This window comes from Ciconia boyciana, chromosome 2, assembly GCF_034638445.1.
Source record: "Ciconia boyciana chromosome 2, ASM3463844v1, whole genome shotgun sequence".
NCBI classification, from domain to species: Eukaryota; Metazoa; Chordata; class Aves; order Ciconiiformes; family Ciconiidae; genus Ciconia; species Ciconia boyciana.
In genome coordinates this window covers 158,202,686-158,225,919 of record NC_132935.1, presented here as the reverse complement: position 1 = coordinate 158,225,919, position 23,234 = coordinate 158,202,686, and the positions used below count along the sequence as shown (strand labels likewise).

Sequence of the window (23,234 nt, the reverse complement as noted above, 5' to 3'; positions counted from 1 at the left end):
GCAGAAGCAAAATCTGGGGTGTAAGATTTCTCATTCTTCTTATGGAGACAGTAATTGCACTTAAATTGTGTTTAAATTCCACATTAGATATAATATTTTATGCTATAAACTTTTAAACAATTAGAATGCAAAAGTCTAACAAAGCATTACATTTCATTTGATGACAACTTTAATAAAATCCTATGAATACATCTGAAAGATTTTTAAAAATTTTTTTAGTTCACCAGTGTATCACTGTTGTTCACCTTGTTAACACAGAAAGTAAAATGCATTAAATGAGCTATTATTGCAACTGAATTAAAATATTTCTTTGAAATTTGACAAAGTGATATTGGAAAATGGATGAAAGACAAATACATAAAAGGACCCGGTAAGTAGGAGAAATGACTGCCAGCTGAATTCTTGTGCACTTATTTGGAGTTATTTTCAGTTTTAATTTGTTCTGAAAAAGGACCTTGTGTACAATGAACTTTAGGCTATAAAGACAATAACATATATAATTATTTATCCACAGAAATAATTACGTATTTCCTACAAAAATCAGTGCTTTAGAAGCTTTTGTGTGGAAATATATAAATCACTGCACCTCAGATATATCTAGAATGTTGTCAATTAATAGATACCACACTTTTTAGAATAGAGTTTCTCCCTTTTAAATGCTGTTAGAATCTTATTACTGACTTAACGATGGTTTTATTGCAGAAATAATGCTATACCCCATTTCATACATTGAAGTTTTCGGAAACGTTTGTGGTTTTGCCTAATTGCACCAATGAACACAACTGACATTTATTCCCTGTGTGCAGAATGGATTTTTTTCCTTTATCTTGCATCCTCTTTCAAGAGTGGGGTTTTTTTGAAATTTAATAAGGGCCCAGGAAATACCACGTACACTCCAGTTAGCCACCAAAGAAAGAACTTTCATCTTGAAATCAAGCTCCCAGTTGCAGCATTTTTTTTTAAGATGAAATCCATGTCTTGTGTTCCATCAGATTTCATACGCACTAATTTAGCCTAAGTCAATTTACCTTTCAAGTGTCTGAGTCTATTTTCTTGCTCTCACTAGCTCTGTGGGGATTAATGACTCATTAGTATGACTTCATATTGTCTTATTACACACGTTACCCTTAATAAAAGGTCTTCCTGCCATAATGTTTCTTTGATAATTAGATACCGACACTAAGTTGCTTTTTAAATTATTTAATTATTATCTGATAAGATTTTAGCAAGCACATTGAGCACACTGAGCATATAGCAAACTTGATCAGAATCTACAAGATGCTAGAAAAAAAGTTCCTACTGTTCTCTGACCTACAGAATATATTGCAAATGGACAACCAGAAAAATCAATTAATGCTTTAAACTGTTGGCACATAAGATAATGTTTTCAGAAGCACAGCTTGGTAACTTTGGAAAATCTATCCACAATAGGAACTGGTATAAGTGGAACACATTTGAAATTCTGATGTTCCTAAAGTGTCAATACACAAAATGGGTTATTTTTTTTAATGTATAGTTCTAGTTAAAAATGCAAAACAGCTCAAACCTGATCACAACAGGAACTCCTAAAAGTGATCATCTGTTCTCAGTCTAAAACCTAAATTATTTCTTGAATCTCTATATACATTTTATTTTTATATAACTGTGAATCTTGAACACTGCAGAATACAGTCTTGATCTCGTGGAAATCTGGCCTATTTTATCTTACTCTCATGAATAAAAGTTTTAGATACACTCATTCTAAAAAAAAAAAATCCCCCAGAAGATATTCAAAATCATTTCTGCTAACATGTACAGAGAGTAATCCATACAGTAATGGCATTTTGTATATCTAAGCAGTGAAAACATGTTTATGGATTCAACCACATGTTGTTATCACCTTTATGATAATATATAGATCAGTATCTTCTTTAGAAATTAAGTTTCTACCTTACTGTACTCCTGAAATGTATGGTGCTGTGATTTTAAGGAATGGTTTTGAATCAGCAAATATGTGAAATACAGGGTCAAATTCTGTGAATTAAATCAAAACAAAGTGAGGCAAACACAGCTGAAGCCAGTGGGCAGTATCAATTACACAGCATTTTTATTTCCATAAAAGAACAACCTAGAAAAGAAATGGTTCTGCAGTATATGCAAACCACATATTGCAGTATATGAAGATCTAAAGTCCTACATTTAATATCTTGCTCATCAAGGCTAGAAGCTCAAGCTTTGTCCCACTATGAAGAAAGTTTTCTAACAAAAAGCAATTTCTTTCAATTTCACTTTCAAGAAACACATTTCTTAATATCATGCAGGAGAAAGCAAAATTTACCATTTTTAACATTCCTAAAATTTTATGCATTTTAAAATTTCCTTCTGGTGTTTCTGTGGCTGGATTGCACTTAAGAGCCTGTAGGACAGAATAGACCAGGTAAAAGAGTATATTTATATGTGTGTCTGTATATGAAGATGATACAATTGCAGGTCCTACATCCATATCACTCTACAGAATTATAGATGTTGTGTCTCTTGCCACCAATAACCATTAAGTCACCCCTCAGTATCTTTCAAACCATGAGGAAAATGGCTTCTATAATGCAAAGAATAGATAGAAATGTCCCAACGTTGTTTTCTGTCACGGGAACTTGCATGAATCTTTCCTTTCTGGACAAATTTTGCAACTAAAGCTGAGAATCTATGGACTTCAAATCAATTACAGCTATGTTTTGGAAGAATATGAGTTTGAAAATATAATTAGTTGCTCAGAATGTCATTCAATACTTCTTCTTTCTTTTTGTTGGCTTATTCCAGAACAAAATGTCTCCTGTGGATGAGCTACTGTAGAAGTCTGCCTTTTTAAGCCAGTCATAAGTAGAGCTGGCTGAACTGACACTAGACACTGCATAAACCGGATAAAAGTTCTCATGTTTTGAATTCTGACACCTAAATTAACAACAGAAGGCATATTTTCTTAAATTAATTATAATCAGAAGAACAGGGTTGAGGGTTTTCATCCATTCTGTCTGCTGTTTTCCTACTGGTGTTTTCAGTGCTGTTGTACGACTGGTTTCCCTTTATCATATAGATAGCGGTTTCAGTGATTTGTTTAATTCGGCTTCAGTGCCAATCTATTTCTCATCATTTGCAAACCCTCCCAAAAACCTACCAGGCAAAAACATCGTTGAAGACTTACCTTCCTGTGTCAGATCCTTCAGATGCAAATATATCAGGGCGTCTGTTGTGGATTTTGTGAATGGTTGAGAGTTCCTGACCAATTACATGCTGTGTATAATCATCTCGCCAGGTAAAACCTGATAAATAATGAAACAAACAAACAAACAAACAAACAAAAGCACAAAACCACTATTTAATAACTTGAAAGTTTGGCAAAAATGTGTCCTATATAAACAATAACAAAAAAAAAAAGAAAAAAAAAAAAGAAAAAAAGAAACTTTATTCATTTGGAACCCAAGAGTGAACTACAGATTCTTCTCTTCTGTATGAAATTTTGTTAATCAAAGTTTCCTTGCAGTGGAAGGAAGACAGTCGATGATGTGAGGAGATTTTGAAAGACTACTCTTAGCAGAATTTTAGCTAGTTATAAACTAGCTTTAATAGATAAAAAAGGGTTACTTTGGACAGCTATGGAAAAGAGTTATCTCAATAGCTGGTATCTATTTCACTTCTTCCCCATTCACAGCACACTGTCCCTTCTCTGTTTTCTCCATGAAATTACGCTTTTAGAACATTAAGGAGCTAGTACTGCAGTGGAAATAAGTATTTTGAGTTTTAGTATAATACATGTGGAGGTCAATTTATGTTATCTTTATAGTTAAATGTTGTGACAAAGAACTTTATAACAAGGGGGAAGTGCAACTATGAAGGCAAATTCCAGTCATTACTCATTAATTACATGCACTGCCAATCTCATGGTAATTATACTTGAAATAATGATATAACTCCAGACATAATTGTTACCCGATTTGTAGATTTTAGATGTTATGGTAACACTTTAGTTCATAGAACTTGCCCATGCAATTATCTGTAATTATCTAATAACTCAATATCACATAATTGAAGAGAATTTCTGCTTTTATGCCATGGGCAGTAAAACACCACAAAACCCTCAAATGAATATTGATAAAAGTTCCAGATATGGTTATCCTGCTAATATCTTCCTGTAAGAAACCACCTAAAGAAAAATCCTCTCTAGCACCAGAAGGAAGGGGACATATCTGGTTGTTAGAATCAGCCTCGGAAGGGGGATTTCTGGTTCAGACCCTATTTCATACACACGTTATAAACTTCATCATGATTTGCAGTCAACATCAGATTTGCTGCTATAGGCAGTCTCTTAGGATGCAGCTAAAGCATCATCAGTCTCAGAAGAACCCAGAACATGGCCACCTCACTCCTTGGATGAGTGCTTTATCCAGTGGGATATTAAAAAAAGGGCTGTATTCTTCAGATTTTTCCACTGTATTGAGGTGAGTTCATTGTCTGTTTACTTAAGCCCAGAATTAAAAAACAAGTCTAAATAGCAGATTTGTCCATTCTGCCAAAGCAGACAGTTCTGAGCATGCAGAAGTAAAAATTACTTTAATATTTATCAAATTTTCAGCCTAAGGAGGAGATACTTAAAGAAGTTGGGTATAAGATTAGACAGGCCTAGGAAGTATTCAGACTGTGCTATTGTCTGGGATTTAGACAAGTTTTAGGAAATAAAGTCGCCATTTGGGCAAGATTTAGGTGGACTGCATCCCAAACTTTTTTTTCATTAATGAAAATAATAATAATAAACAATCTAGAACCAATGTAAGTATGCATGAAGGTTTTAACAAACAAAAAAGCTCTCTGACACTCTGCTTTTGCTCCTTCTTTCTCCTTTTCTTAAATAAAAATGTTACTCGAGTTTATTGAGGAAACACTTCACCTGAAATCATGTTAGATGTTAATGGCTACAGTAAATGACTCCAGACCCTTGGGAGAGGGAATAATCTCTGTCTCTATCTAATCTATTTTTAGTTCTGATTCATCCTTTTCAAATGCAAATCTCACCTTTTCAAATGTGCCGTGTAAGAAGATGGATTCAAATAATTTCATAAATCTCAATCTAAAGCTGCTCAGAGCATGTTCTTAAGTGAATACACAAAAATGAGTCACTATGCACCTATTATTATTTTGGTGTAGTGTTATTAAAATGATTTTTACATGAAAGTTTTTATATATACGTATGTTCGAGTTTACTTCTCTGTTGCCTAGCACTACACATTTCTGTTTGTTTTATAAATTCATGCAGGAGAAAAAAACTAAGATAACATTCAAGTTTAGAAAAATGTGCAAGAAAATGTTCAGCTAAAATGCACATATATTAAAATCATTCACATAGCCATAAAAATATTAATTTATGAACTATGTGTCCAAAATCACTACAGTTTCACTTTGTAACTCTAAAAGCCAATACTAGCCCTATTAAAGGCTAATGAATACACGATAAATAACATAAACTTTTAAGAAAAATACACAGAATTACTCTGAAGAGTTTTCTTCAAATTAAAGCAAGAAGAGTTCATCCATGGTACTTGCATACAGGCAGGAAATTAATCTCTCTCAATCCTGAGCAATATATATGGCTGCAGACACACAGGTCAAGAGTTAGTTATGTTTTTATGCCTCCACGAAACAATGTTTTTGGTAAAAGAGCATGAGAAACCATTGCAATCCCAGTTCTCACTGGTCATGGTAACATTGTATCTTTTGTTAACTTCAGTATGTTTTCTTTCTCCTGCAGCACTATTTTAACATTTTCTCCTAATGCATTTCAAACCAGTACAAGTATACCATCCTTAATACTGTAAAAGAACACAACTCTGGTGTTAAAGGAGAGTAAATAGATGAAAGAAAAACAGGCTACTTGTTATAGAGCTTAAGAAACTAGAGTTAAGAAAATATGCCCTCAACTGTATCTCCTAGCACTTGAGTTAGAACACTCACGTGAGTTAGAACAAGACGGATGAAAAACGCAAATTTTAACTAATTCAAAAATCCCCTCATCAATAAGTTAATATTGCTGTTTCTTACACAACTATCTCAGGAACTGCAACGTGTCTAAAGCTAACCTTATGCCAATCATTTCCCAGCATTGTTTCAATTTCAAAAAAATCTCTCCCACACACTGAGCTCAATAAAGCAGCACATTCAAGAACCATAATGCCACGCTGACAGCTGCAATCAAAATTAAGGTTGAGAAGGAGCATATGACGCCGTATGGCAATTTCCTGTTCCCTTTGTCTCTGCCGTCACACCTAGCACCAGCTCCTGCCTCACCACCCAATTATTACAATTTATCTCCGCTGGCTGAGCAGGATCACAGCAGTGCCCTTGTACACACGTTACTTCCACGTCACTAACGGGGAACGGTACGGCGGACGCCCAGCCCCTGATTAACCATCCCCCCTGCTGCAGGTCTGCCCAGGACCTGCGTCTCCCAGCCGTGAATTCCCACAGACAGACAGTGCCAAGGAAAGAGAGGAGTCCGGTAGATGCTGGAGTGACGCAAATACTATGACAACAGCAGCAGCAGCAGATATAAAATTGCTCTCAGTTGAAGAGCATTGATAGTAGTGAGACCCCATGAAAAACAGGCATAGGTACAAATTTTCCCCACAAAAAGTAGCACTTTTCACTGGTGTCAAAGGTTTAATTCTTTTTTAATTTTAATTGAAACTCCAAAGCATAAATGTATGTGAAAAGGGAATGCTAGTGTAGAGACAGTGAAGACAAGACATTAATACCTTTAGTAAACCCAACCTGCACATCAAAACCAATGGAGGTGCTTCAGACACGATGCCGTCTTTCCTTATTATCATCAGGTATCTCCCTGGATCTTTTCTTTCCACAACACAATTAATTATTATTATTACCAACAAATAATGAAATTACTATTGTCTACGTCCCCATTATGTTCAACACTTAGCAATGACCATGTCAAGAGAGAGTATATGTCTAAGAATTATTTTATTAACTGAAATCAAATGAAAAGCAAGCAGTGTAAACAGTGGAAAAAAACATTTTCACAGATTCACACTAGTGAAAATAATATTACCTTCTGTCTCCAAAAGTAAAGTCAAAATTGTTTTCACATTTGTCATACAATTTCACTTTTAACCTGCTTAATTGGCTTTGCTGCTATAACAGTTACACAGAATTACTGAAAAATAATCAAAATTCAAATATGTATTTCCTTCTCTCAGCTGTTCAATTTTTCTAAGTAATAGTATTCCTTCCTACTCTGTTTTTCATCTTAGAGAAACCTGATGCCTCTCCAAATATACCTGACCACATCTTTAATGCATGTAAATTATATTAGCAACTGTTGAAAACATTCATCTGCTACTTCTCTGTCTCACTTATTCTAGTTCAGAATTATTCATACAAATAATCTTCACCCCCTCTGAAGGCCTAAGCAAGAGAAACAACAGCTTTTTAACTTTGCAAAGAAGTTCTGGTGTAAATCAGTAGAGCCCAATTTAAGTTCCCTAAAGAAACAACAGTTCTCGCCACCCACAGATTTGGCCGTGCAAATCTTCCTGCTCGTACTCCTGACCCTGTTCCCGACCAGTCTGGCTGAGGCTGCGCAGGGCTCTGCAGGCAAGTCCAGCGAAACCTGCGTCCGACAGGATAACGCCGTGAGACTCTTCCAGCTCTCGTGCCAATCGAAACCCAAAATGATTAGTTCTGCATCAATATCTTAGCAACAAAATTATTTTTACGTACCAAGTCCATTCAAAGCCACAGGAGATTATTATATACTGGCAGAAACCTATATGCTAAAACTCGATCATTCTTTATCAGGAAAATCCCTGTATAAAGGCCAAAAAATCTCAGAAGTATTCAGACTTGAAGCCAGAACATGTTACTATTTTTGAGTTGTGATATTATTTTTTCCCCAGTTTTTGGTAATGTTATCCATTTTGTCCCTACGTGGTGTATGATAAGATAGGTTTTTCTCTGAGCTACCTTCAACTGCTACTTCACTTCGGCCAGGAAACTCTCAGTTGTAGAGCTCAGAGACTTTCATCCCCCATGCCATGTGTTGCAAATTGTTAATGCCTACTTTAGCTGTTGGAATGTCTGCAGAATTGGGAATGTTTGGCTTTCTTCCCTATTTTCACAACAGACAGGTCAATGTATAGACATGCCTTTCTGCAGGCTGCCTTTCCACATTCCACAGAGGAGCTGCACTTGTTCTCATCCCAGACCTCCGTTTTCAGAGCTCAAGGACATACCCAATAATGTTCACATATTTCAGTACTGGCTAAGTCAAAATTGCAGCTTTAATGCTGAGGTTGCTGTGTGTATAACAAAACGAATTCTTTCAATTGCTATAGTTTCGACAAAAGAATGCAGCCAAAAGATAAAATCCTGATGTTTCGTCTTACAATAAAAGAAAATTAGAACTTCTTCCAAAAGCAATTTTGTGATATAACTCGCAATGGCAGGTTAATGGCAAAAATAGTAATAGAGAAGTTAAACCCACCTCTTAAACCACAAACTTTTAATTCCCCTGTATCTTTGGCTTGGAATATTCATTTGTTCTGAAAATTGTGACTAAAGATGGTTTCTACAAAATCAGAAGAAAATCTGCCAAGACAGTTTTGCACTACCCTTTCATGAAAACGTACTCTAATCTAATTTGCTTGCTCTGGTCAAACATTGTATTGTCTTCTAGACAAAAAGAAAATCTGATACAGACTGTATTTGAAGAAACGATTGGGAATTATAAGCAGTCACCACCACTCTTGTTCAATCCATTTCAGCAGGAACTGTGGTCATCCTCTCCTGGAAGCCCTCAGGAGCTTCTGTTGCTTCCTTCCCTTTTCTACTGCATTCCCCAGCAGCAGCACCGAGTACCAGATTTGCATTGGTGAGTTTTTTGCCCTCTTTTGGAGCTTCTAGTGGGATCTTGTCTGTAATATGCAAGAATTTCAGTCGCTGCATTCAGCAGCGATTCACTCACACTCACAGGCAAAGAGCTTCCATTTGAATGAACAGATGAAAGGGCTGCCTAAGGATTAAGGTTTCAAATTTTCATATATTGTTTTATTATACATAAAAGTGATAATCTCCATAGAATTAAATTACCAGCATGATCTCCTTACAGCCCTGATTTTAATTTACTCTAAGTAACTATCCCAGAAGGTGGAGGGAAGGCTTTTCTCTTCAGTTTTTTGGAATTTCTATTATTTGAAAAAGCCAAATGAGTGCTTCATTTGCCAAGGAGATTACAAAATACTCTCACAGGACTCAGTATGCAGTGTTTCCTTACCTTTATTTCAGCTCTTGTAGACAGCTACAAATAATTGATTTATACAAGAGAAAGTTTCAAAGCGTTACATAAGATTTGTCTGCCACTGGAGCTGATAGTAATAAAGGAATAAGATAACGCAAAATACATCATCTAACTTCCAACTAGAATAAGCTACTTTCCAAAGACTAGAACAGAATGGATACATGAAAAAGACTTCCCAAATCTTTGAGATAAATCCCACGCTATTCACCATGTCATATAATCTTTTTCACAAATTGATGACCCTCAGTCTGAAAGCAGATGGTTCCGTTCACAGAAATGTTTTTTAGGAAGGAAGATATGCAAAAGGGGGCTTCTTGTGTGGTTACAACTTTATATTAATGTTCAGCCTTAATTTAATTCATGGACAGTTACATCTTTAACTTGAATGGCTCTCTGTGGTGTCTAGGCTGTGACATAATTATCAAAAAGCAATCAAATATAATATATGGTGAGTAAAGGTGCCCCTTCTATTCCTCCATTTCCTTCTGAACCTGGACTATGCACAGACATTTCCTCCGTGCTGTCGGCCCAAGGAGTTTTCATGAACATGAGGAAATATTCACATGCACCCAAAATAGTAATACTAAAATAAAAATGAGACCGCTTTGCTTGTTTCACCGAGCTTTGAACCCACCTGTGTTAGCTGACAATCACATCAAAGTGCATGTGACTATTCCAGATTTAACCCCAAAAGCCTGACATTAGTTCTACACTGCAAAACAGCTCGCTCTACTATATTAATCCTCTGCAGTCTCCTTTTAGAATAAGAAGTGGTGATCTTCCATTTTCTGTCAAAATACCTTTCATTTTTCTGTTCCCTTCCTTTTCTATCTTATTATTCCTTTCCAAGATGTCTTACACCACTCTAAACTTTCATTCACTCATCTCATAATGAAGGATCTCTTTAGTATGCAGAAATTGGCTGTAATGCTATACTGTACAATGCTAAGAATGGAGATATTGTCCAAATAGTAGTTAACAATGCATATAAAATCAGCAGGTCTTCCTTCTCATTTTATTTTATCCATTTCATTTCATGCTAACAGTAGGATGACAGCCTTATTGTCATGAAAAATATAGTTCCTGGGAAAGGACTTCTGAAGTGCTTTCAGTCTGGGAATTAAAACATTACCTGTAACAAAGTAGAATTGGTCAGAAATGTCCTGGCACTTAAATAAGTATAGAAAATTAAGTGGATATACAGGTTACACATATTCTAGCAAATTAATCTCAGATCTACAGTTCTTCATGTTTTTTTAAATGCCTACGAGCAGAACTGTTCTTTCAGCTCCACATAGTCGTTCACACCTCCATTTTATGTAACTGCTGAACTCTCATTGATGTTTGAGAAAAATCAATTTTCGGCTGTCAGAGGAGTGCTTTCAATTGCACATGCAGAGTCAATATACAGGAGTGCCAAACTGGGCAGTACAGCAAAGGCTGCAGAGGCAAATGCACCTCTGCATTTGGTTCTGAGCATAAGTCTTTAAGACCAACGTACAGACCGTTGCAGCAGCCGTATGGAGGGAACGTTGGAACGAGTCAGAGCTTCACAGCGTATCACACAGGGAAATCTGACATACTTGAAACATTTTCTCTAGCAAGGGCCTTTGGTCTCCTGCTCATCATGCTCTGTCCTGCATCAAGACCAATGAAAATTAAAGTAGAAAAAAGGTATTTTTTTTTCATTTATATGATAGGCAGAAAGTCTATATATAGTTTGTGTGGAACCATATCCTCCATTTTCCACTTTTAAGCCACTTCCCTTGGACAGTAAATTCCTCCAGGAAGAGGCCCTATATTGCATGCATTTGTACAGTCTCTTTCTACAGCAATAACAACAACAATAACAATAATTGTTATTGTTGCTATTTTTATTAATAAAAACACAGCAGTCGCAGAAGTTAGGGTTCCCTTAGGAACCTCGTAAAGATCTTGGTGGCTGAAAGCCAGGAGTTTTCCAGGGAAGTATGTTAGCCAAGTCAGTTTGCCTGAAGAAAAGATGAACAATCTGCAGGTCACGCTGCTCCCCAAAAAAGCTGATTAGTGCTCCTCAGGTTTCATTTTGAATTCACCTCGTGTACAGAAAATATACACTGTGAATTTGTGCAACCTGAAAGGCAACATAGCATTTTCAGCCAGAGAAGTATTTGAATTATCTTTTTTTCTGTTCTCTTGTGCGCCTAAACTCTTTGGGTTTTGACCTTCCAACAATTGCAACGGAGGATGCAATGCACTTTACTGTACATTGCATGACAGATATTTTTTCATTTAAGCATTTTTAGTCTTCACACCTCAGGGCTCTGATTTATAAGCCAATTACAATTAACAAATTACTGTACCACATGTTAGCTAAGGTACAGTGTCTTCCCATGTATTTCGCTGGTGTCCATGGGTAAAAATGAGATTTTTTGACTTATTTTAGCCAACAATGAAAAGGATTTAGTGAGAGAAGCTCTGACTGACATGATTTCCTACCTGGTGTTCATTTCCCTCCCTTGTCTCACAGAGTTAATACCTCAGTGAGCTTTAACAACATTTTTGGACAATTCACATAATGCTGATTCACGGGTTCACATTGATGCTGTCAGCTGCACGCGCTCTGATTTCTAGTTCTTTCTGGCTTCTTTACTGCCTTCTGGGGTTGATCTCTCTGAATATTTAAAATATGCCATGCTATGAGCTGTGATTCAATCTTACCACAGTGTATCACAACGCTACTAAAAAGCAGATTTTTTCTCAATTTCTGAATGAGTTTTTGAGCAAGACTGTCGATGAATTAAAATGTTTACACTGGAAGAGCTGGAACAATCAGATATGAACTGAAAGCCCCTAAAATTTGAGTCTTTGTGAGCACAGTTCCAGCTGATGTCCATTCATAACACATCACTTCATTCAAAAAGCTCCCTCATTTTTTGTTCATAACCACAGAGATGCTAGGTTTAAATGTCATTTACTGAAAACTCTGACATTAACAAAATGCCTCAAAACATGTCATGATGACATAACACTGAAATAAAACATACACAGGGAATATAAAATTCCTATCATTCTTGGGAGCAATTTTACCTTTGTGTGTTCTATGCTCAGCTAAAATCTGAATATTCTGAAATAGCTCCACTAACTTCAAGCCACCAAGGTCTAACATTAACTGCACAGACCTGCTATACCCACTGTGCTCAATATGAACTAGAGACAACTTCCTCTGGGCAAAGACCATGGTTTGAGATGTAGCCTGGACCTGCAGGCTGAGCCACAGGGGAGCAAGCACCGGGAGGGGGGACCAACAGCACATTTGCCTTCTTTTGAATCTGCCCTTCAACTTGTAATGCGACACAAGCTCTGTGGTTCACTTCTCTATCTGCAACATGGATACAATAAAACACAATTTTGGGGGTTAAAGCTGTACTGCATTTTGTGAGGCGTTCAAATATCGTAGAACTGGGCTGGCATAAACAAGAAACAGTAACAAAAAGAGAGTCCACCGGGAGCTACTCCAATGTGTCATTAACTAAGTGGCAGGTAGTTGCTTTCTTTTCTTAACTAGTGCATTTCTACTATGTAAGGACTAGCATCTAAAACCAAGGAAGTGAACGTATTTTCAAAAATACCATTTATTCCAGAAACTTGTCCATCAGCAATTTTGAATGACATACAAAGCAACAGACTTCCTTTAGAGCAAACACTGAAGTGAACCAGCAATAATGTTAAAGCATTTCAAAAACATTGGTGGTGTAGCTCATATTTCTCTCTTTCACTTAGTATTGTTACAGAAGATAAGTCTTCTGATCAGTGGCTGCCAGCTTTAAGAAATAGTGATATATTTCTAGATAATCGACTGCTACCTATTACCATACTTTTGATGTGGTGGTACATTCATGTGCCTTATTTTCCACTTCCTCAGGGTATCCTGGTTAAATGTCACATGCATTTTTCTCCCATGTTAAGAAAACAAAACCTACATATTAATTCTTTTTAAGAGAGGCATAAATGTAATAAGAAGGGAACATTGATTATTCTATTCATCTATAAACTACTCCAATAGATGTATAAATAATACTGGAAAACGTAATGCAACCTTAATTATCAGCAGTGTTACCCCTCTATTTATAACAGTTGTGATAGATGAAACCTGCAGCAATCAATCTGATTGCGCTGATAGCCGTTTAAGCTAATTCACAACAAAAGACACAAAGTTAAAAAGCAAGACTATCGCATGTATTTTACAAGCATATTGTTATTTAATGAAAGATCTCTGTTTCATTAACCAGATTTCTGCTTGTTAGTAATGAAATTATGAGCAAATGTCCCTGTAAATGTATCCGAGAGCTAAGGTGTCCAAGAGCTCCATACGCTCCTCCTTAACTGTTCCTAATATCAGAATGAAAACACAAAGAATTGCCCTTTTCTCACTCCAAAATGCTCGTGGTTCAGTTCCCCAAATCTGTAGCCCGGCAAGGCAATATACCTAGAAAATATTTGCTATCACAGCCCCAAAAGGCACAAATCTTGGAAAGGAAAGAGCAATTGAGTGAATAAACTATTGAAAATGTTGTGCTTTGCCTATTTACATGCTACAAATCTGGCCTTCATCTGGTGTTCCCTATTCACAGTAACCTCACACAGTGGTAGCACTTTCAAACAGGAAAAATATTCTCTTTTTTCTTGAGAAACAATCATTTTATTTACACTTTAGGACTATTTGTTGCAAGGAGTAAACTAGAACCTGGGATTAACTTGTTTTATTTACTACAACAAATAAAACAGAAACATGGGGCATTGAAAATTCAACGATTTATTGTTAATTTGCTGTTCCTACTCACCGTTGACTCCTATGTCTATATAGAAGATAAACTATATTTATAGATATAGATTTTACTTTATTTACCTTATATGACATATGAAAGAAAATATTTCCTTCTATCAGTTACTTCTTAACTAAATGCCAAAGGTTCAAATGTATAACCTGAAGTCTGTCCTGACAGCCAAATAAGACTGTAGCTTTTGTACTTCACATTATATTTAGCAGTTAGTCAGGTTTGATTCATTTCATTATATGCAGTGCCAAGGTATGCCCTTGAATCTTTTACATTTTTAAAAGCTAAATGGATTCAGTGTTTCTCAGCAGGATAATTTTGGTGGTCCTTTTTGCTTGAAAGTACTTTAAAATTAGTCAAGATTTCCAAGCTTACAGCAAAGATACTCCTATGCCACATTGATATGTCGTCAAAAACAATTAAGTTCCTCTTTCCTCATCCATTCTGTATTTAGAAAAAAAATCTGTCACGTTGACTGTGATGTTTATATACTTTGTGCGTGTGTGATGTTTTGTGTTTAGCTGTGATCCCGCGTTCTAGCCGAGGCTAAATAAGAACAGCACCAGATTGCAGCTGCCCGAGCACCAAGGCTGCACGGCGTGCTGCAGGCACCAGGCGTCCCTGCCGCCGAAGCACCTCCCGCACTGCCGTCAGGGGGTGCAAATGCCACCCCGGGTTCCCCCAGCGGTACCTGACACAGAAGCAGGGCCACTTATTTTCTGTGGTTCTCCTAGAGACTGAGCAGGGTCTTTTAGGGGGGCTATTCTATGTGGATAAACACTCTACAATACACCTTTCTCTCCATCAGTACTGATGAAGTTTAGCAGGCCAGTTGCCCAGCACTGGTTTTGCCCCAATTCTTTGTGTAGCCTTTGGTGGCGTGGGGATTTGCAGGATGTAGTTGGATGAATGGGTGCAAGAAAACTCTCCTGAATGGGAACTCGCATAACTATTGTACTGACAAAGCTAAAATAGACACTTTCCCACTCTCCCCACGGTACCTGGCCTTGCATTGCTAACAGGAATAACAGAAAAAAATGTAATTTTTTTATTAATCCTGTTACTCTTCACTTTAATGCCATGTCACACAAATCTGGTAGTCGAAATGAGGATCCTAATGGTTGTAAATCCTATTTACTTTTAGCGTAAGTTCTTCAAATGCCACCTGAGCAATGCAAAGCACTTTTTTTTAAAACAGAAGTTGGGCCCGTGAAAGAATAGCTTCTAGTCAGGTATTATGATTCAGTTATCCCTAGCTATTAAACCAAACACCCTCATGTATACAGCCGAGATGCATCCCTTCTCCTATTATTCTTTGCATTATTTTTGTTAGCCAGGGAAAGTTTCCCTGACATAGTTTTGACAATTCCACAATTAATTTGTCTTCGTTTCATTGTGTCCTTAATAACACTATATAGGCAACAGATGTCAAGTTTTTCCAAGTGGAATGAAGCAGAAGTGAACTCACATCCCTAATAAATTGTTTATTGAATATTTATTTTTACTTGGATGACAAAGTGCTAGTGAATCCGCTGGTGGTAAAGCCCATGCTTACATGCTACAGCACAACATTTATTGAAGCAGCTATTCTTGCCAACTCTATATTGCATTTATAAATCTTCAAAACAAGCCCTGGTAAATGTCACTTCTTCTTAAATGCTCGGCAGAATTAATGACAAGTGATGCTGCCTTTGCCCTCAAAGAATTCATGTGTTTGGATCTGAGTCCAAATTCTAAAAACCTGTTCAGAAACGCATGCAGTATAAACACACATGCAATGTACTAGAAGCACCAAAGAAAGAAAGGAAAAGTTACCTAAATGCAAAAGTTAAATACAAACAGGAAAGCCTGTCTATTGTTTTTCTAGACTTTCTTTGTAAGCTGTGTGAAATATGCTACTACAAAGCCCATTAACTTACTTCCATTCTGCACTGGAATATTTTGCAGCTGTCTTCCATATGCTACCCAAAAGCAATGAGTTGCTTTTGACATTTTCAGTATCCCATTAAACACCTTTTGAAATAAATATCAATATAAAATAAAGAAAATATAAAAATATAAAGTTACGATACCTAATTCTATCTAACAAAATTTTGAAACTATTCTGGCATAACATCAGGGAATACCTTGTGCTGTATATTTATTTGTGTTTCCTATGTATGTATCCTTCATTTACTGAACAATAACTCTGATTTTTTATTATAACTTCAAGTTCAAAGAGAAATGAAATACAAAAACTGAGCAGCACAGTAAACAATTTTGTATCTCCTCTAACTTCTTGAGTGCCGCCAGTGGATTCTGCACTGTGGAACAGTCTGCTCGGAGTCAGTGGGATGCCCGTCTCCAAAGAGCAGAGCTGCTCTGCTAAGCAGCCCACTCCAGATTTGCTGCCATGCCTGGCGTGGTGCAACCCAAATGTTTTTCCAAGGAACGCATTGCAACGTCCTCATTTTCCAGCTGGTTTTGTAACAGCCGTGGTTTAAAAGAGTGTGGGGCAGTCTATTCAGGGCACTGAATTACATAGCACATACTATTCTTCAAGAGCATGTCAACTGGCTTAGTATAATGACATGTTTCTGTGGCAGAGCTGCAGCTATATAATCTTTTTGCCCATGCTGGATTTCTCAGAGTTAGGGGAATTTCCTCAAGGGGAAATGCTGTCAGCAGAGTACAAGGAAAGAGACCAGAGAAAGAGAATCCATGGAGATCCAGCAATGGAGATTCCCTCTCTCTGTTATAATCCCCACAGCACCTTATACCCTCCCAGCCACAGAGAGTCAGGGACGCAGCAGCCCCCACTCACTCCCTTTATAAGGAACTTTTCTTCAGGGGAGAAACTGGACGTGTGGTTCTCCTGACTTGACCCACGCCTATCTTCAGTGCAGCTCCCTCACTAACCAGAACCAGCATTTCTTTTCTTTTTAGCAAAACCTACACTTGTTTCACTCACAAATGGTGCTGAACATGTTAATTAAACAGAAAATAATTGGCAGAGCTTGTCATAGAAATGACATTTTAATGGTAAATGAAATCTTGGGGTGATATTCATCAATAAAATATAAAGTGAAATGGAAAAAAGCATTGATTCAAATCAAGACCTTCTGCTTATTGCTAGAAGAAGTCATCACAGTAAAAAAAAAAAAAAAAAAAAAATTAGTCTCCTTCTATTGATGGCTGCCAGGCTGCTAATTGCCTCAGAATGGAAAACTGGCTTTGAAATGGGAATAGTTCAAAAGCAAACAAAAAACCCACAGCCTAAATAGTGATGATGAGCAAAAAATGACCTCTGAAGCGCACATCCAGGAAAATGGAGGACAACAAGATTATGAGCTACTTTGTTACTTTTTGAGTTAAACAAAGCACATTCACCAAAACAAAGGAAAAAAATATTGTAGTTCTAATCCTTTCCCTTTCTTTATAGTAATATTTGATAGACACACAGGTAGGATGAATAACCTAAGTCAGCAATTTTACTCTGTTTAGTAACATCCCTGGGGACAGTATGTTCTAATTGGTATGAAGAGGTTTATTGTGCTCCATGAGACTTTAGAAAATGTGATTATCACATTACTGCATTGTTTTATTCTAAATAAAAGATAAACCCGCTGCTCTTACAATTTAGATTTCGGTTTGATGTCAGCATGCAGTGATTTGTAAAGCTTATAAAAATGCTTAAGCACATACCACTTCTTTCTCTCTAATTCCTGTATGCTTTGTTAAATAGTTATTTTAATGCAAAAATAGCAGGCTATTTTGGATCTTTGCAGGAGAGGTGGATTACATGGCAGCCACTAAATATCGGCAAAAGCGTCACACATTGTACAAAATTTCCAGATGTGTAATGCAAAGAGTCTTTCATTTCAACCACCAACCCTGAAGACATCTCAACTGATAAAAGGAAAGATTCCACCCCCCTTCTTTGAAACCCACCGAAAGCCAGGTGTCAAGATGCTGGAAAGCTGCCCTTTCACCAACTCTCTTTGGCTATGTGACAATGAAGTGAGAACCTGCTGGAACCAATAAATGGTTTTCCATAAGTATCTTTTCAGTCTTTATGGCTCTAATTCTATACAACTATAACTGATAGCCTTGATTTGGAAAAAATTGGGGGAATTTTTAATGTTCCCTAAGTGCAATGAATTAAGGAGTTAGAATAAGGCTTGAGGGAAGAAACACAACCTGGTTGTAGTATGGATTACAATGAAATCTAAATAAGATACAATTTCCTATTACATAAGAACGTGTTTAGTCATCTCAAATTCTTCACTCTCCTCCTTGTATCTCTCTACAAAATGTTTAAGGTTGTATGATGGAAATGAAGTATGACAGGTTCCTAATCTGTAAAACAATTGAAAAATGTTATTTTTTGCAGAGGCAATGCCACATTCATCTGCTGCCTGAGTTAGAGTTTCCATCTGGACAGTTGGCAGTCACTCACTACAGTTCAGACTACCTCGAACTGTAGCACAGAGGCTTTGGGCGAACTCTGATTTAGATACTTGGTAAGGGAAGAACAGGTTCTCACTAAAATCACTTTCATTTTCAGATATATCAAATGAGCAGTAGTTTAATTTCCATTCTTCCAAAAACAGAAAGGTAGAAAACCACTTGAAAGCTGAAATTGTCATCATGGGAAATTTGTTGTGCCTTAAATCTCTAGATATAGCTTGAAATAAAGCTGACAGGTTTAGTCCATTCATGTCTCCTCTATCCCTTCTCCATCTAGAAACAGATCGAATTAACAAGTTTTTTAAAAAAAATTAAAAATCCATGTAATGAAGAGAAAAAGCCAGTATTTCTAGAAACATCATTATTTGATTAGGGACATTCTCTGAACATCACTGTTGTCTGCATTACACAAAAAAATGGAACTGCAGTCACCTTTTTCTCTTCCTGTTGCTGTTACCATGTTGTTAATTCCAACTGCGAAGCCACTGACCCTTGAAATTATTTTCACATGCCTAGAAAACACACGTGGCTTTTCCTTACCTTTATCTTTCTAGAATTGTTCTTTCAAAATTCTGTGTGCCCCCTGGAAAATATTAATTCACACAGGATTCTGTTAACAAATATCAAAACTTAGCCTTAGTTTTAGCCTTAGAGACTTAAACCTCTAATGAGGGAATTCAGAGTTCATCTTGCATTATTCCTCACTAGTAACATAAAAACAGGTTCAGCATATGTTACACTGCTGCCGCTTAAACACAGCAAGATATACCCTGAACTTTCAAATCCCTGCTTCTTATTTGTACAAGCCAGGCTATGAAAACAGACAATTCTAATGAATTCACTGAGAAATCCTTAGTAGAAGTAGCAATGGCAGACTTAGAGCTATAATATTTAAAGCAACTGCAAAATTGTGCTTTCATCAGGAAAGGACAAAAGCTTTGTTAGTTCTGAAGCTTACATTTATATTCAGCATAATAATTCAAAGTATCATTGCCTGCCACAATTAGGAGACAGAGGTCAAATATGGCAAGTAAAAAAAAAAATTACATTCACAAGCTATACAAAAGAGAAAATAGGCTCAAATTGTATGAAGTGCAGTGACATTATTTAAATGTCTTTGTTAATCAGGGTCCTGACATAAGAGATGGTGCTGAGAAGAATTTGCTCTTCAGACTCTTCTCAGCATGGGTCAAATCTGCTTAATATTCCAAACACTGAGTCTAGCTGAACCGTGTTACCCCTTTATGATCTCTCATCTATTTTTTTTCTCCGTTGAATTCAGGATGCACTGGTATTTTCAGTTTTCATCACTGCTAAAGGGCAGAGAAGCTATAGTATAAACAGTGAAGTTCCTTTCAAGCCTTGTTTATAATGATTTATACATTATACAGCTGTTAGACCTGCAGAAATTTTTGCAGAAAGTCAGAACACAAAAAAGAAGTTTGGGAATGTTTACTTTTGACTTTATTTATTTTTTTTCCAGTTGCTCAATGAGAGACAAAAAATAGGACTATCTGCTGATTCATACATGAGAAAATAAGAGCAGTCTAATTTCCACCCCATATAGCCACAACGGCGTGAAGCCCATGCAAAGCAAAGAACGACGAAGCCCAGAGAACATTTAATGTACAGATGCTGCTGCTTACTTATCCGCACCAACATCTCATTTGAAGCACGGCCATGAGGACTATGAAGGACGTTTCAGGTGGTCATTTGTCACTCTTTAATGGATGAATAAAAGATAAATAAAAAGACCAAAGTCATGCAGGTTGTAAATCTTAGCCAGTACATTGGTGTCCCCATTCCCCGGTGATGTTTATGGAAAGCAAAAAGGGTTCCTTAAAACAAAAGGTAGCTCTGGCCCTCCTGTTGGCACCACACTGCAGAGAATGCACTGTACAATCACAAGATCAAGAACTTGTGTTCCTCTACAATTCCTTCTTCCCCCAGCACCCCTGTAGCTCCTCCAGCCATCCACAAGCTTAATCCCTGCCAGCTGCTTTCCCATCACCCAGACATGCTACCTGAGGGGTCTGGAGGCTATTTTTGTTTCCCTGTTAGAATACTCAATCCATGAAAGACTTTCTCCCATTTCAAACAAGACATACAGCACAATGAGAGGACATGAAAGAGCAGCTGGCCAGTTTATTTTGATTTATTGGAAACATTATGGGATTGCCCAAAGGCCTTGATCAGAGTCCAGTTGTGCTCAGAGCTGTTCCACCCTGTCTGCAGCAGTGTAAAACAGTAAGATAGATGACGTTGCTCTAGACAAGATGAGATCCAACCCACCCAAGGACAAGCATTTTTGCAGTGGGGATTTAGGAAGGGCATACTACTATAAAGACCAGCTGCACAGTTGTTTAAGATTTTGATAGCCTGATGTAACTGAAAGATTTGAGGAACTGCAATGACACGAATCAGATCATCTGATATGATTCCCTTTCAGGCATTCAGATAAATGTAATAAGTTTTCACACTACTGATCAGCATTTGTTAAAAGCTAGTTTCCAAAATGTTCCTGTTCAGAATCAAAACCAATCCAATCCTAACTACTCACTTAACAGAATGTCATATCCTGTATTTACACTTAATGGTTATTTTTTTTAATTGCAGATAGAGTGGGGAATGCCCCATTTAATTCAGAAGGGACAAAGTTATTGAATTCAGCTTTGAGACAAGTCTTCACCAAACCAGTGTATGTCACAGGGTTTTCATCCATAATGTTGAAATAGGGTGGCATACTGATCAGATAGCTAGGGTTATACTACAGAATATTTTCCATGTTTTCAATGGGTTTAATATACATTCCATTATTTCTTGTCCATGGCTCTGATCCCTCTGTTCACCCAGCTGTAGACACCCAACCCCAGTGAGAGGTTAAGGGCTATAATTAGAGCCTTGCAAGTTAGGAGGAGACACCAAAACTGTTGGAAAGGCTGAAAATGTTTTGATACCTTCTTCCATGATCAGCACGGGCAGCAACAACCAGGTGCTATGGCTGAGCCACTTCTGGGAAAGGAGGGGCACTACACAGTGTATATACAACATAGTATGAATGCACTGTGTTTTATTGCAGATGGCATACTTGCACTTCATTTATTAAAAAAGCTCTCAGAAGCACAAAGTGAAATAACAAAGAATAGATCACAGGAAGAAGTATGAGATAACAGGAGGAAGGATTTTGGAAAAGAAAGGGGGGAAAGAAGGTTTAAAGGTATTTCTTCCTCTCCCTCTTACAATTTTCTTCACGGTGTTTTTCTCTTTTTCAGGACCAGCTTCAGAAGAAGAGTATTTAAGGATTAAAAGAGAACTCTTCCCTTCAGAGAACCAGTTTCACCAAATATAAGGTTGACAGGCACTGTACATCTATGGTGTGTATTTGGGAAGACATAATAAATACGAACTGAAAAGGTCACATCTCACACAGGCACCTTTGACGACTCATGCAGACTCTCAAAATACAGCTCAGAAGTACATACAGTAACACATTCCTTCCCTCCAGCATTCACAGTAACTAGGGTTTCAAAACCACTTAAATTTCCTATTAAAAATCTCAATTCAGAAGTATACCCTGCTTTGCTTTAACACGTTCCCAGAAAGGCAGTCGTGCTCCTGTATTCTATACAGCAGTCCAAGTCTGACATGGAATTATTTCTTTTTCATAACTATAAATAAACAATACAGTTTTCAAAGGAAACAAAATAGACAGCAACCCTACTCATTCATGCTCACACCCTACTGCCAATAAATATTTACGACATTAATGAGACTTCAAACTGTAGAAAAACAGTAAATAACTGCAATGCTTTTAAGTAAAAATCATGTGTGAGGATTTCTCTTCTTTTTCATGGTTAGCTATTGGGATTGAATGGGTTAATTTATTTCCTGAGACAGAAGACCCTAGATAAGCTTGGTGGTTATGTAGGCATGTCTGGGTTGCTAGGAGTTTAAACTATCAGCTTGCAAATGGAGCTATTTCAGATCCCAGGTGATCCAAAGAATAGGTTCTCCTCATGCACTAAACGATGCAGGGATTATGTGAAAAAAATAGTATGTGATCATATAATCAGATACCGCACTGTAACACGCAAGCACAAAGATGCTGAATTAAGGCAGTGCAGGAAATGCCAGAATTACATTTGTCTACCTTCTGAATGTTTGATTTGCAGTCCTCAGAAGGGGGTTTTTTATTCTTATTTTTATTAATCATAACTACTGTGTATAACACACACAGAGAATATGATACAGTACTGGCTAATAATGAGACCTCTTGTGTGCAGCTCCTGCTCGTTAATTGTCCTGGTATCTTTCTTACCTGGACATGGATATTCCAGTGGTTAATGATATTATATCTTCTGTATATCAGTTCACTCATGCATATGACCACTCGATTGCCTCACATACACTGTTTAACCTAATTATCATAAATACTGACGTCTCAAGAATTTTCTGTGACTCCAAGCTCTGCGCTATTGAAAACAGGCATAACTCTCTAAGCAATTTCTGAGCTTGGTCACAATACAGTAAACCTGTGCCACTTCGCTAAGTCTGATGCATCATTGATAAACACTGCTGAACCTGTTTCAACAATATTGTGTACCTTATGCTATTGTTTGTGTTAAAGCAAA

At 37.0% G+C, this 23,234-nt stretch overlaps 1 protein-coding gene across 1 annotated transcript in view; it reads right to left on the bottom strand.

Moving 5' to 3' along the window:
- The window catches only part of PTPRN2 (protein tyrosine phosphatase receptor type N2), a 680,315-nt gene that overhangs the window by 436,996 nt on the left and 220,085 nt on the right, over positions 1-23,234 (bottom strand). Inside the window, 1 exon segment of the mRNA XM_072851628.1 lies at positions 3,179-3,296. Coding sequence (XP_072707729.1) covers positions 3,179-3,296 — 118 coding nt within the window.